The 16,540-nt window shown below is 37.1% G+C and overlaps 1 protein-coding gene across 12 annotated transcripts in view; it reads right to left on the bottom strand.

Annotated features, from left to right (window-relative positions):
* The window catches only part of LOC128238150 (uncharacterized), a 57,315-nt gene that overhangs the window by 5,997 nt on the left and 34,778 nt on the right, over positions 1-16,540 (bottom strand). For 9 of the 12 annotated variants that reach the window (XM_052953735.1, XM_052953733.1, XM_052953734.1 and 6 more), the window contains 14 exons: positions 16,043-16,175; positions 14,279-14,356; positions 11,764-11,847; positions 10,472-11,287; positions 8,332-8,485; positions 7,931-8,006; positions 7,540-7,782; positions 7,116-7,260; positions 6,272-6,355; positions 4,175-4,372; positions 3,836-3,932; positions 1,968-3,560; positions 853-1,069; positions 157-204 (listed from right to left, as the gene is read on the bottom strand). In XM_052953735.1, coding sequence (XP_052809695.1) covers positions 157-204; positions 853-1,069; positions 1,968-3,560; positions 3,836-3,932; positions 4,175-4,372; positions 6,272-6,355; positions 7,116-7,260; positions 7,540-7,782; positions 7,931-8,006; positions 8,332-8,485; positions 10,472-11,287; positions 11,764-11,847; positions 14,279-14,356; positions 16,043-16,175 — 3,966 coding nt within the window. Of the gene's footprint in view, positions 1-156; positions 205-852; positions 1,070-1,674; positions 1,786-1,967; positions 3,561-3,835; positions 3,933-4,174; positions 4,373-6,271; positions 6,356-7,115; positions 7,261-7,539; positions 7,783-7,930; positions 8,007-8,331; positions 8,486-10,471; positions 11,288-11,763; positions 11,848-14,278; positions 14,357-16,042; positions 16,176-16,540 lie in introns of those variants that run through there. The other 3 variants (XM_052953741.1, XR_008261637.1, XM_052953740.1) reach the window with 3 other exon arrangements.

Below are 16,540 nucleotides of genomic sequence, written 5' to 3'. Positions count from 1 at the left end.
GGGCTGAATAAGTTAGTCAATGTCAAAATGGAAACTAATGAAATAAATGATTTATGCACAGGAAAGCAACAATATGTTGATGCAGTAACTACATGAACGTGATTTCAATATGTGGACAGGCAGGAAGGGGAAATGTTCTGTTTGTGAGCCACTTACAATGTTTTGCTGCTTGGTAGATGATGGTACTTTCTCTGCTAAGTTTTCCTGAAACAGTAAAACATGACATTGTCACCATCAAAAACAGAATAATCCACATTTTTTTAATCATCTTTGATTTTTTTTCTCAGAAACCATTGACAACATTAAACAAATTGAATTACAGTGAAACTGCGTTCCCTCAAACAAGCGGTCGTTCGAGAACCGGCGTTCCCTCGAAGTCAGAGCTTGGTCCCGAACTTTTTTCCTTCTATTTTCATATAAAATATACCCACGCTGCATCGAAACCTAATCATGTCGAGCAGTCGAGCAATATCCTCGGTCCCAAGTACACAAATCGTGCACAAAACCTTATGGCTCCCTCGAGGACATAATTTCAAACTTTTTCCCGAACGCGTGTTCCAAAATAAACAAACAATTGCTAGGTGTTAAAATTTTCGCAAGTTGTAAAAATTGCAATGACAGTTGAAAGGCAATTTGATAAGGTGTGAAAAACCGTTTTTCACTGTTAACGCATGAACGATATTAGTTGATATGGGCATTTGAGATGATAATTAATCGCCTAGTCTTATCATTTTGATTAAACATGATGCTTTGACAATAACATGATGAACAAGTATTTATAAAAACCATAAAACAGTTAGTCTAAATTTAACACCATGGTTAAGGCAATGAGCTAAGAGTTAACATATTTACAGTGGAACCACTGCGGGCAATGTCCTCTTTCTTTGATGGCAAGATGCCGTGGAAGGATGCGTGACGTTTAATGTTGTTGGTGGTGGATGGGGTACTGGAGGGTGTTGGGGTCTTGCTGGAGTCGCGAATCACGGGGGAGTGGTCCGCACGGAGGCCAGGGGATGGGGGCTGCTCCGCACTTGACTTCACAGGAACTCCTCGGTGATCAGATGCAGTCCTACACACAATATAAAAGAGACTTGTGTGATAACATAAGAAAAGGTCAAATCATTTTTATACATACCTTGAACAAATCAGAATGGTTCCCATATCATCTTTTATCATCTGCTTCTTATTTAACAAAAAAATACAAATAATGTAAGGAATTTGTATAAAAATTTGTATATGAACAGGAATCTGTACATTTTAAACAGACCTTGATTACACGAGATTCACATTTTTTTTATAAGCAATGTCAACTGTAAAATATTGAAGAAGTAGTTCTCCATTAGTAACTACCTATATTGGCACACTCAAGACATCAAGGCAATCTCAAGTCAATCCATGTAACAAGTGCATTCACAAACCATTATCAACATCACAGTCACAAACAGTGTTTCCTTTTTTCCATGAGTACATAGTACAACATGTACATGAGTGTTACACCATCACCATACCAAAATACTTCCGATTAACAGTATGAAGATTTTATTTCCATGCCAATTATAATAGATTTTATTTCCATGCCAATTAATATGTTATTTTACTTTTGCGTAGCCTATTCAATGTGTTTATTAAATTGTTTGTCAAAAAGATTGCACACTGCAAAGTGATGGTAATTACCAATATAATGTAAAACACAAGATGAATGATCATTTCCCCTGTTATGTATGGCATCATGACAGTTTATCCAGATGATACAAACTCAAGTGCTTACTCAGGGGCATGCCGGATCTGTCGGATATATTGTGACAATAAGGTTGGGTTTATAAGATAGTGTATGTTATGTTATTGGTTGATGAGGCCTGGTAGCTATAAAGAAAGAAAATGGACTAGGGAATATGAATATTTTTATAATACCGGTCATGGAAAAAATCTATTCTCTATTTATACTTTATACTACAGTGTAGGTTTACCTTCTATGAGTGCGGTGAGGTGGTCTATGGACCTGCTGGCTGTCATCACTGTGTGCCCCAGAACTGTCGTTATTCCCTGTTGCCACCGCAACCACATCCCCACTCTCACTGTCACCGCTTGCCTTCCGTCCCGGCTCCTCACGGTCACAGGAGTTGCGCTTTATTTTGGTTGTTCTTAACGAGTCCTCCTGTGTTTTTGAAAAGTTTTGAAGTTTTTGCAACAGTTTTGCAACTATCCCGGTGTTGCTTGGGTTGGGATTTGCATTTTTAGCGTCCATGTCAATGGCTCTAGCTGCACTCGAATTTGCTGGGATATCGCTCTCTGAACATGTTGAGTTGTTTCTACTGCGTCGTCGTTCAGAGCTGGTGGGAGAGTATCTCTCTGTAGGGCTTCTGTTGTGGTCATGAGATGAACGTGTGGATAGGTTCTCAAGGCTCGAGTATTTCCCGTCCCGTTTGGGAATCGGTGGTGGCAAGTCACTGGTGCTGCTATCCACCTGACTCTGTGTTAGAGTTGCCGTGGAAGACGCATTACTTCCTGCACTCTGTCTCTGCCCCGAGAATCTCTGCTCCAAGATCTCACCCATTGGCAACCTCCGCCTATCCCCCTGTGCCCCAGAGGATTTAGGGTCAAGGTTATCACTGAGCGCAGGACTTGATGGTCTACTTCCTGAACCATGCCTTTTTCTGCCATCAATCACAGGAACACCCTGACTGCCAGCAGTGGGGCTGATTTTTGCACTATTACGTTTACTGTCACTGCGCGTCAAACCTCCTGTGTCACTATCCTCACGAGAGTTGTCCTTTGAGCGCCTCCGTCGCACAGAGGGACTCTCTGTACCACTGAGGTACTTTTCACCATCGATTGTCCTGGTATGAATAATTGCACTAGAAACTGACGAGGAACTGTCAGAGATATCCCCTCTACCCTCACTCCTCTCTGATTTCATATCTCGACTACGTCGTCTTCTATGACCCTTAACATGTTGTTCCTTTTGTTCAACACTATTATCAATGTCAATAGATTTCCCCCCTGTGCTGAGGGAAAACAACACTGAGTTTTGGCTGTCAATAGTAAATGTCGAGGACAGACTCTGGTTTGTCTCCTTAGCCTGTCCACTCTTGTTCACCCCGTCATAACTGAAGCCTTGTGACTCCTGTGTGTGGGATTTGGGCGACCTCATTACAGGGCTTTGTGGGGTCTCCTGGGGCCGCAGGCTGTCATCAGCCTGTCTGCTCTGGTAATCCTTGCTCGAGGTACGTTTATGTTTGTGCAGCCTGGGCTGTGTCATAATGCCCTCTGCTTCTAACTCCATTTTTGAAGGTGGTCGCTCAGTCTCCTTCGGTGAGTGTCCACTCCTTTCATGTTTATCATGTTTTCCTGATCGTGGAGATTTAGACTTGCGATTCCTCCGTGAATCCTTCCTGTGTGGCTGTTTTGGGCGTTCACTGCTCGTTGACTCGCGATCACTGTCATAGGAGCGGTTACTGTCACTGCTAGATGACCGCCTGCGTGAACCTTTCGACAGGGCTGCCATGACAACATCTGAACTGTTGGACTCACCAAGGTCAGACACTGCTTTCACATATATTCTGCAAATGGAAGTTTAAGATGTTAGGATGTAAACAAAATAAAACAAATTAAATTTATTATTATACTATTGCAGAAAAAATGTTCATATGAACTCAGAGCTCTTCAAGCTAATTATGTTATATACTGCCATGAAAGGGAAAAGCACATTTCATGTTTGACATTTGTTTACTTTCAGTTCTTGCAGTTGTTTGATTGTAAAGTTCAAATAGCTTGTACAGTTTGTCATATCAGTCATTTCATTGTTGAACTACAAGTTACAGTACAGAAGTCGTACTTGTATGTGAGTGTTGGGTCGAGCCCTTCAATCAGGGCTTTCTGCTTCGTCCCAGCTATCATGGCCTTTGCCTTGTCATTTACAAACACACGGTAACCTGCAAGCAGAAAACGATATGCATAATTATAACCAATAAGTTTTGTCAGTTGATTTTACAGTATGTTAATTAGGCGTGTTACCAATTTTACAAACCTTCATTTTAATTAAACTGATTCAGAATAGAAAATATCAAACTGAATACAATTATGCTAGCAATAGTAACAATTGTAAAACCTAGACCTAAATACCATTTTAATGCACAGTCAGCTGACATACAACAGGCAAGCTCCCCGTACATACCAATAACAGGCTTGTTAAGCTCACGTCCATCCCCACCCAGGATCTTACTGGCCTGCCAGCGCAGCACTAGGGCGGCAAGCCCCCGGTTCTCCAGCCTCAGGCCGCGAGGAGGGGTTGGGAAGCCAGGCTGGGGCACAGTACGAAAGTATGTGTCCTCCTCCTCGGACGGGTATGGGGACAAGGAGTGTGGTACCGCACCTGCAATACACAAGGGTGTGACCATACTGTGGCAGACTATCACCAGTAGCAGGATACCACTCCTAATTAATAGAATAATGTACAAGGACAATCATTAAGGGAAAAGTTACAGGGTCATATTTGAATGTTATAAATATTTAACCAATTTTAATTTGAGAACATTCCTTTAAACAAGTTTGAAACACAAACATAATAATGATACAAACTCTTCTTTGATACATCAACTGATAGTCAAATGTAACATTCTATGAAGCCTTACTATATTTATGCTAAGAAGCAAATACCACATAACAAATAGACTGCAAGTAATCCTAATTGTCAAGCCAATGTATTGTAACAATAACCACTATTTGTCAAGGTGTGCAGAGCCTATTTTGCAGTTTCTGTTCTGTTTGCAGACTTGTTATAAGCTCATTGTTATAAATAGAAAAAGACTGAATTCAATCAATCACAAGTTATGCTAAATCGGCATAAGTAATTTAACATCAATTACTGTTTTTCCAATGTGTGGGATATACCCTTAGAATAAAAGCATGTTCAAAGACATATACCATAGCCACAGAAACTAGATTGGGTTACGGATGGTGATCTAAGTTGTTAAAATATACTACGCATCAGTTAGTCATAGTGGCATGCATTATAACTGAAAAGTATGATATACTGCTATGCATAATGTAGATGCAAACCGGCTACATGAAGGCAGGGTATACACATGCAGGAGTGGAGATGCAGCCAATCACCATCTAGAAAGGAACCTAGACTAGCATGCATTAGTCTCAACCGCTAAATCAGGGCTTTCACAAACAATACATTCATAGTATTCATCTGGCCTTCAACTGATCTTTATTTTATCTTGCAGCATAAAATATGCAAGTGCTGCTATACATAAGTATGATTTAAGTCTGAATTGTCTCATTGGCTTATTGTAAATTTGTAAGGTTGAAATAAAACAAGCCCATAAGCTATGTACTGGTTAAAGGCTTTCTGGGCTTGCTCAAATTCTAAACAAAATCAAGCAGAGGTAGTTCAAAACTTAAATTCTAAGTACTAATTTAAAATAAAATTGAGCTTATTCACCGAAGTCTCAATTTAAAGATTGAGAAAGCCCTGAAATGATCAATGGATCTATAATCCTTGTTAATCTTGAGACTAGAAATAAAAAGAGAAACGTAAATCAAACACAGAATGCTCTATAAAGCTATTGTCTGATAACAAAGTTACAATACTCATGAGCTCATCTAAAGTTTACAGTTTGATGATTATTGAATTAGAAGTACTGGACCCAATTGAGGTATAGTTTAATTATTCAAATACATTTTACCAAACTCAAAATTCAGATAAGCACTACAAGACTTGCCATATACTAGTAATTAATTGTACTAACAGAACCGATGTTTCTGGTTATTAATATTTTCACAGAAAAAATATTCTCTGTGAATATATTTGAAAAAAAACCCCATATAGATTTGCTTTTTTATAATTTGAAAGTAAAGTGCACAAAAACTAAATGCCAACACATTTTCTCAGGCATAACCAACCAAGTATTTTAGTAAAATATTGGACATACTACCCATATGCACAATATCATTGTAACCATGTATACTTAAGTTCCTGTTAATACCTAGAATAATTATTGTTTTAAATTATAGCTCAAGGTTTTATTTCATTGACACTGTAAGTAATGCAAATTTCATCAAGGTCATGACAATATGGGGACCTTTTTATTTACCCACACATAGATATGTATGGACATAGCCCTCTCTGTGTGGGGATCTGTAGCATGGCAAGTCTTGTGAGACTAGAGTGTTCAGGCAGACAGGCAGGCGGGTTGAGGAGTACAACAGTGAACATGCTGACCCCAGGAGGGTGGGGCACCCACCACGGTTACACCAGTCTTACCCCAGTGGGAGCCCGTGAGGGACTCATACTCTGATATTTCTAAATCTGAAAAGTCTCCCGTCACCAGGACTTCCTCCTGCTCATCTGTGTTCACAAAAATACCAACATTCCAAATTGTGAGAAATAATATTATGTGACACTTAAATGGTAAATAAATCATAAGATATAACCACAATGCCCTTGTACTAACTACCAGTAATGAAAAATACTATAATCTGTGCAACATATGAGATGGTAAGATTTAACTACCAGTTATCTATAATCAGTATTCCCTTATTTTGTAGTAATCATGACTCAACACCAATTACATATCTTCTTTCTCAGGCAAAAAGCTACATAATCTACTTATATCACTAAGCCGTTGAAGTATATGCACTCCAGAAGTAAAAAATGGCCCCTTGTACATTTTAACTTTTTATTATTCATTCCTTATTATTTGTTTTGTTTTTAACTCCTACCAAATTTAATATGAGTGCATTTACTTCTTTACACAGCATGAAATCAAAACTACAAGATAAAGTTAAAAGAAAAGTAGAAATGTATTGTGGCATAGAAAACCTGTAGACTGTTGCAACATTGGAGATTCATTCTCCATTATCATCCAAAAAAATACATGTTTTAGATGAAAGAAAATTTCATCAATGTCTTACAGAGAAGCTTAACAAAAATCATTACTCTGCACACCTCTATGAAGTATGTATCATATGGTCGTGGAAGTATATATGACGTTATAGAATTATTTTAAACAAAGTCAGACCAAAAAATGTCAGACCAAATACAATACCTCAAATTTAACAACCAATCTCCTAACAATGCTAAACACCCAATTATACACACTGCTCACCTTTGTTGGTGTTGTTGGTGGTGTTGAGGCTGGAGTTGACGCGGGGGGTAGCGGGCAGGGAGCCCGCTAGAGACGCCTGGGTGGATCCCCCGCCCTGTAGCACGATACTGGACACAGACTTCAGGGCCTCCTGTAGCTGGCTCACCTGTAGAAGGACAAGCCAAAATGCTTATAAGCAGTGATGGACACAAACATGTCATCAATTTGTTTTAATTTCCTGCATTATAACAGCCTTTCATCTTCACTTGTTTGTCATCAAGTTTATTGAAATTGAAGGTTGTTAAAGAAATACAATTTCAACAACTAATTTCAACAATGGTGAAACAGATGAAAACTTGAATCTATGAACACGGGAATTATTACACCAAAATCACATAACACCACAGCCAATTCTGAGTTTTTCTTTCCATCCACAACCACCAACCTGTGACTGAAGACTGGCACATGTCTTCTCCAGCTCCAGCTGTTTCCCTGTTTCCATTGTTACACTCTGCTGTGTCGCCATAGTGTCGCTGCCCATCTTGTGGAGCATCTCAGCGCGCGCAAGGGTGTTCTGAATCTCCAGGCTTGAGTTGTACGAGTTGTACTCGTGTTCTCGTTTCATCTCCTGGGTGACGAATGTCTGTGATTGGAGAACCTCTGTCTTCCAGTTTTGGAGAGACTGCACCTGAAGGCAATACCAGCATGTGTGTAGTTATGGTCATAACTATCGTCACTCATTATTTTGGATGAATTAAAGCATTACCCCTTTTGGCTATTCAATCATTCCAATGGATTTGAGTCTTATAATTATTGAGTTATAAACAAGAACATACCTCTCGCCAAAGTTGCCTAATTGCCTCCAACTGGAGAGTCCTCAACTGTCGCTCCTGTTCATATAACCTCCGCTGTCTGAAATGTAACAAAAATTAAATTGAAGGTCTATAATTTTAAATACAAGGGGCATTTAATATGAACTCACAAGAGGATGTCAAAACTGCTCCTCTCAGTAATCAAAGGGATTAACTCAGTAGGGGTTTTAGGCTTAAGTAAATGGCATTGCTGAAAATATGTGCACACTGTCATACTTCAGTACCAAGTTTCATATCTATATATATCTTGAAGCATTTCAAATATATCATTAACACAAGAGTTTCATACCAACAGCACTAACCATGGCTTCAACAAAATCTCAACTTTTTTATTATTGAAAAGGATGAGCTAAAACCTCACTCACTTGTCGAGTTCAGCCCTGAGCACAACAATGTGTTCCTCTGCTCGTCTTGCACGTATTTCTCGGCGTACACGCACACAGTCCACGTTGTGTTCCCGCGTGTAGTAGCCACGCCAGAAACTCTGGATCCTCACTGCTGCAGACGTATATTTCATATCTGAACATAGATAGGGGAGCAGCTCTTTATCACCATTATCTGAGACATGGAAAAACTCTGCATTTTACAGTAGAAACTTGTTAATCTCATTATAACTCAATCAAATCAGTGAGAATTACATCAATTAAGTAATATGACATTAATTTAATGTTACTAGTTTGTAAAGACAGCTATTCGCTGATATGTTTTAGGTCCCATTGTGTATCATCGGATAATGGCAATTTACTAACATAAACAAGTTACATAATGCTACATTCATGAATAGATTATCCCATCTATATATAGAATATCATTATTGGAAAGTGCAGTTCTTAATATGATATGCAACACAAGGAACAAATCAATGGCACATGAAAACATCAATCACTTTATTAATAACAAATAATAGATTTTCAAATAACATAAACAATAAACTTCAAACTGAAGTATCTTCTGTTTAGATATTTGAGCCATATTTGAGTGTTTTCTTTGTTTTCATCAGCACTTCCATATCGGAACTCTAACAAATAGAATGGGGTAACCATTCTATGACTACCATGTGGAAAAAATCAACGCTATTCACTTCTACTGCTCAATATTAAATAAACATTATTACATCACCTGTGACCCTCGTATTTTAATTTCTACACTCGCCCTAAAGCGCTCATGTATAATCTCTATAACTCAGGTTGTGGGTGCTGTAATTATTACATATTTAAAGAGTATACTTCAGTAAATGTTAAATACACCTGTTTCGGTGAACAATATTTAGAAGTAAAACCTTATATCAATGCCCTATGTAAAATGCCCATATTTTTAAAGTGATTTCTATAAAGAGTATAATATTCCTGGTAATTTCCCCACACAACTGCAACAGCTACCAGGTATTGAATCTTCGACATATATCAAAACAGTTGCCATAGCTTTTAAGTTTTATTCCTTCCAGAACGCCAATAGGTCTTATGTTCAGGGAAATTCCTCCCTTACCAGACATAAAATACCTTCTAAGTGAGACTTAATCTTGACAAAATGAAATCAATAACTTAAGCTGATGTTGCTTCATTTCCAGCACTTAATATCAGAGGTTTATCAATAATGGTAGTTTATTAATAAAATGTTCAAAGTATTTCGACACAATGATTTAAATCTCATTGAAACAAATTCCTGACAGATTGCCAAAATGTTTTAATATTATTATAAATAGTTTAAACTTACAAAGCATGAACATGTTCAACTAATTACTAATCTTTAGAAACGGTGAATAAAAGCTCAATAAGAATGTGTAGTAATAAATGTTTGTGACCTTTATCATGGTTTGGGAGTGTTAGGTGCCTTCAGAGTGCAATAGGTAAACCATACAATCTTGTAAACATGAACAGCAAATCAACCCTTGACATAGAAATATAGTTAAGAAGACCTCACAGCCTCAATTGACAACAAAAATACATTACAATGTGCCACCAAAGTGCTAAAGATAAATTACAGTACAAGATCATGAAAACCCATCCTTGACATATATTCACGAAATCTTGCGCTCAACTTCAAATCGTATTACATTGTATATCAGAGTATAGAGTGTCTTATGAAGTAACATAATCTATGACAGCAAGATGACCTTGGCTTTTATCAGTACATCAACAAAGATTTGTGTTTGATTCCCATAATGTAGATAGTCAGTACAATAATAGTTTTTAATAATCATTATCTATTTATAACTGATACTCAATTTTCAGATCATTGAGCACAAGGTTTTATCACTGAGTCAATTAAAAAAATGTTATAACTTACCTAATCATACTTTGTAAAATATGTTTTAAAAATTTGAAAAGCTCACCATTAATGCAGCAAAATTGTGTGGAAAACTTTTTATGTCAACACTAGTTTGAAACAAATGTACATTAATATGTACATTAATTGACTTCAACATAAACAATTATAGGGCTTACATTGTGAGGATCAGACACTTTTAGAAAAGTTAGTGAAGTGCAAAACGGGCTCTATACAAACCTTCAGCCAGTATAGCATCACTGTTGGGTCGGGAATATATGCCAGAGTCCCTGAAACTATCGTGCTCACGCTTAGAATCACTCTTGTTAGTCCGGTCAATGGTGATAGACTTAATGGTTTTACCCTTGGTGCGATGTTCACTCTCACTCGTGCCCGGACGACGGGCTGTGCCATATTTACCAGGGACGTATTCGGAGTGTGTGCGAGACACTGTTGACTTGGAGGCCACAGGGATGGAGGTCTTATTTCCTGTGTGTGCGTTCACAGAATCATGCCTCTCCTTTTTCTTATCTACCACTTTAGTTCTTTGATCATCAGCTTTTGACCTGCTTGAAGCGGATTTCCGCGCTTTTCTTGCAATAGCATCTTTTATCAAACTTAACTCTCCTACTGGAATGTTTTCAACATTTTCCTTTGGCATGTCATCCATCTGTGAGGCATCTTGGCTTGTGTCACAGTCCACAGCCTGGGCTGTTGGGGGAACCTGCTTCTTTATTCCAACCATTGGCTCATTGCCCGACATCTGTGGAGGGGACACTTTAAAGTCTGGCCTAAACAGGCCCTTAAATGTTTCCGCATTCATTGGCTTCATAGGTCGTTTATCATAAGCATCATATTTATTATCGCCAATAGCGGTGGCTGGACGGTGATCCCCGCGTTGAAGATTCTCAAATATTTGCTGGTTGCTAGGGCTCGAGATGACGGCACTCAGTGGGGCAGTCATAGGGCGTGCGGGTGTCACAGGGGACTTGCCGTCTACAGGCAGATAAGCAGTCTCCGATTCCAACATGCTGGTTGAGCTTCTCTTATCATAGTCTGAAAATAGAGGAAATAGGATGTTTAAATCCCACAAAACAACCTAATGTCAGCCCATATAAGGATTAAAAGCAGAGTTTCACCAATGTATCAAACCATCAGGCAAGCTTATGTCATTGCTTTGTAGAAATGTCCACATGTCTGATCAATGTTTCAATTACTTTTTCAAGAGTTTTCAGTGACATGAGCAGTTATTGTTTGTAATCACTCAGAAATTAACATTGACAATGCTGCATTTCACACTGTAAATACATTTCCAAGTCATTTATCTGTGTGTACTGTACATGAAGAAATTTTACTATTAAACTGTGACAATTGTATAATCCTAATCAAACAAACTAAATTGATCTCAACTTAAAGCAAATATCTTTATAAAATATGCAAACAACAATTCTCTATATGGAGCAAAATTATAAGTGAAATACTACAAGGTTCCACTGATATGTATCTTGAGTTCAGCATTCTAGGTGACGTACCTTCCGATGTGACGTCCTGGAGTGAGAGGTCATTCAGGTTCTGACCTTGTCCGTGACTGTGGTTGGAACCAGCTGATGTGTCACCTGCAATATACACCCATCATAGTAAGTCAGGCATTCACAGTTATTACACAAGAGCCCAAAGTGGGTGATATAACTTTTACAGATATTTTAGTATAAATGGTAGCCAACATTGAAGGGTGTTTTTTTGTGCACTGAGCCTGCTCTTGACAACAACAATATCAAGGCTACAGAAACACCTGAGCATTTATTTACAGACAAGCTTGAAATTGAGGCCCTGGTTCATTAATTATAATACCTATAATACCTGTTTAGTGTCAATCAGAAGACCCATTGCATAAATAATCAAATACAAATGTTAATATTCCACAATACTCATTCAACCTTATATGCAATTAATACATATTTGCATGTCCTGTTGTGCCGTAATGAAATCCATAAGGGAACTAAGGCCTCATGCATGCAACTCTGATAGGTGACATTCTCCTTGATCATATTCACACACCCTTGACCAGGGCTATAAACTATCAGCAGTTCAGTTCCAAGTACGACTAGGAACAAGTCATTGTTGTGAGGGACATTCCTACAAAATGAAATCGCTCAATCAATTTGCATGTTAAACAGAGTGGTGATTAACTTTACAAGTCTCCCATGAATAGGAAAACACAGTCTGCAACCTGTGCTTCCCAAAGATTTTCCTTCATGATTTTTTTTACTGGTAAATCATGTTTATGTTGGGCGTTGCTTTTAAGACATTACAATATTAGACTTTTTCAATGTGGGAAAAAACACACACACTTTATTTAGGATTATACTTGAACAGCTGCTGATGTAACTGTACCCATGTTGATTTTGTGGTCAATACCATTCTACAGTACTCAATTGTCTAGCATTGATTTGGCCTTGCAGAATCAAATAAAACAAACACAGACCCGAGACCTGGAATAGGAGGTGAATTTCACTTCCTTTCCGAACAATAGCCTGGGTCAATACACGGTGCACTCGGATTCATAACTACCGCTATTTGTCATGAAAATATTATCATTTACATTAAACAGATTTAAAACATTGTGAAGAAATTCACTTAAATCTGCAATACTTTGATATTTCAATTCAAGCTGCAATTTATTTACCTTCGATAAAACAGACAGTTATCCAGCCTGGTACTTAACAAAGCAAGAATAGATCTCTTCAGACTATAAAGTCACATTCAGTTTTATATCAGACTAAATAAACTTCCAATCCAATGTGTCAGAAAGGTTTTACCTATTACATTTTACAAATAATACTAGCTTTATTGAAATGTCAATATCATTATGACAAGAAATAATAGTGCCTTTGAAACAGGTAAACATATCAGAAATCTATATGACCTTTGTCACCGGGCTTTCTACAAAGTTTTATATGGCTGTGTTTGTATGTCTTATATTGGAAAAACTTTATTTAATTGAAATGAACTACACAGTCTAGTTTAAGCCAATGTGTTGATCACTCGAAATTTTCCAAATCTTAGTTTGTTTTGGTCTAATGGAAATACTTTACAAAATCTCAAGATCTATTTAATCAGAAAAGGATTTTATAAACACATAGAAAACCTAATTGGTCTTAAGACTTTAGCAGATTATTTTATGGTCAAGTTGACCCAGAATAAATAATAAATGTTTATCCTGTACACAAATGATACTTTTTTTTAAAGCCATGCTCTTCCACCCATTTTTTCAAATGTGTACCAATGCCTTGAGAACCATGTCAATTTTGAAAATGTTACAGATTACAGAAGTATTTTTCATTGTTCATATGATAATGAAAGACCAAAACGTATGTTAAATGCCATACAATACATCATTTTATGGTGAACCCTAAGCTTTCAAAGTATATAACTGTATCTTCAGCAAAGTGAACATGTTGGCGATGAGGGGGGTGGCTGGTTGGTTCTGTTTATAATGTCCATTGTAGGGGAATACCTCAGGTTTTGCAAAATACTAACTAAAAATGCCTTATTTCAAGGACTTTGTGACCTTATTGCATGCTTTCCTGCAGTTTATTGAAAAATAATGGTGGATTATAACATGATAAATACATGTTATCAATGTATATTTTACCTGTTTCTAACATTTTAGCCTGTTTCACAATGAAAAACGAACATACATTAACAACACAGTGCTGAGAAAAAAAATCAATGACATAATGGCCAGTATTTATGTCATGAATCTAAAATTTGTGCATTTTTTACAAATAAATGTTAGTAAAATATCATTCGTAATGAAATGCAAGCATGAAATAAAAAAGTGTTGTTTTTTGTTGCAGTGTAAGATTGCAATATATTTCACCTCATAAACACTGCAAGGGAATATTTGGTAATAAAACCACTCATGAAATACAACTTTTGGTATTTCATCAGTGAACTAATTGCACTTGCATCTTACACTGAAACCACCAACTATCCAAAAAATATTTGTGTAAACAACAAAGAGGTGTACAATAGACAGGTTACCTGCGTGTACTGTCCAGGCACGGACGGGTCGGTTTTGCTGGGACGGTGAACCAGTCTCACTCACATTAGAGTTGTCGCCTGAAATGCATGTTGACAGAATAAACAAATTTAATACAATTATGTCACATTTAACATTTTGCAAGGTGAAAGCAACACAGTTACTATACCGGTACTAAGAGCCTTCTCGATTTAACCCTTCTAAATTTTACTCATACTCATAAAATGTGTTAAACTCTTTCACATAGTACACCAAATTACTAATTTCATCAACAGTTATAGACTGATTTGAACTTTGTCATCTATTTATTTTTATACTGGTTTATATAAATCAGAAAACTCATCAGAAGGTACCCCTAATAAAAGTAAGTCTTTAGACCCCTTGGGTGAGACGAAAACATCTATATCACTAGCAGATTAGACTCATCCCTTTTTACCACATATGATAACCTTTAAAGGTTCATAAAGATATATTATCATAAAAGCAATTATCAAACATGAAAATAGAGACACAGGAAACCAGTCTGAGACATGAGAACACTAAACGACAATCTAATATTGAAATCTAGACAGCCTACATGTATATCAACATGTTCACTAAGACAACAGAATCTGATCTGGGAAATAGGAACCTGCAGATGGAAAATTGGTTTCTATTTCCCCGTCAACAATCTGTATCAAAGGTATCTGTTACATAAAAAGTGATGTGGAAAACATCTTATTTAGTGAGCAGCAATTTCATTCCTGACAAACATTTTGTTGCTACAATTACATCGAGCAGTTTCTCAGACAAGCATATACTACAAAAAAAATATTCTAATAGCCAAGCCCTACCCATGTCTTTTTTTAGACCCTCTAACACTAAAAATATTTTCAAAATTTGTCTGTTAGAATTAGTGGTGTGTAACCTCAGGGTAGTACACAAAGGGTTTATAGTAATGGTGAAAGCAGGCTTGCTGTTTACAAATGGTGACCAATACAAACTGAATTATTTTATGTTGGGATAAGGATAATCATAACTGTACATGTCCTATTAAACGTGCATGCTGAGGATCTTTTCGTGGGTCTATTTCCCGATTTTTTGACATGAACAAGGATTACCTTAACTCTGAACTAAAAAAAATGCAATTTACATCAATGAAAAAAATCCATCTGCAGTCATTTAACAGCACCTACTGACATCATGCATGCACAGATTTTTTTTACCTATTGTATATAATGACAGGTGCGTCAAATTCATTCCTCATTCATGTCAAAAGTTGTGTATTGATATATTGAAGCAATGTGTTGAGTGGATCATTTTATTGATTTACACACGAGGGTCACTGTATAGAGCCACATTATTTTATATTTTTGACTTGAATTTAGCAGATTTTAAAAAAGTTGCTGACTGTGGAAAAATGGGTTTTTTTAGCGCGCAAGGCTCTTAAAAAGACTAGCACCCTCCCCATTTGATAGGACATATACGGTATTCAGTTCCAAGCAAAAGACCTCCTTTTTATCAATTTGGGCATGCATGTCTATATTATAAGGATGAAAAAAGAGTCAATCGTAACAACTCAGTCATCTCTGGCAACCTTGTAAATAGGCCCCAAGATATAGGAAAATGTAATGAGGCTGCAGGCAATTAAGTCAATCATCATGACGCTATGTAGACCCATTCAGTGCTCTGTATTTTCAAAGACCCATATCATTTCTGAGGTCACAACTTTTGGATAATGGCTGAGATGTTCCAATTGAAAAGGTTTATTTGTAGTAATACAGTACCTTGAGGGGGAGACTTGGGAGGTATATTCCACTGTGTGGATGCATGGCGTGGCGGGCCTGTGTGAAGCTGTTGTTGGTGGTATCGCTGCTTTGACAGGATCTGGCTCAACTTGGCATCCTCCGCAGATTCCAGCTGAAAAATAATCACATACTCGGATAAGCATTCATAGCATAACTTTGTTATAGATTTACAATCATTATCATTATGGTGAAAATAACCAGTCCTTGTAAACATGGTTTGTTCAAAGACATGCACCCAGATTAAAAAACAAACAGTAATTACCCAAATATATGAACATTTTCATATCATGATTCAGCTGAAACTTGTTGGATTCTGCCAGTAGTCAATAATTTTACAAATTTGACTGAAATTATGAAATCTATTTCAATAGCTTATGATGGTTATAATTGTATATAGAACGTAGCAATTAAACACAAAATAATTTCATTTTACAATAGCTGTTATTCTTAAACTTGAAAACCATATATATTATTTTT

Source organism: Mya arenaria, chromosome 6, assembly GCF_026914265.1.
Source record: "Mya arenaria isolate MELC-2E11 chromosome 6, ASM2691426v1".
Lineage (NCBI taxonomy): Eukaryota > Metazoa > Mollusca > Bivalvia > Myida > Myidae > Mya > Mya arenaria.
This window is presented reverse-complemented; position numbering and strand designations above follow the sequence as displayed.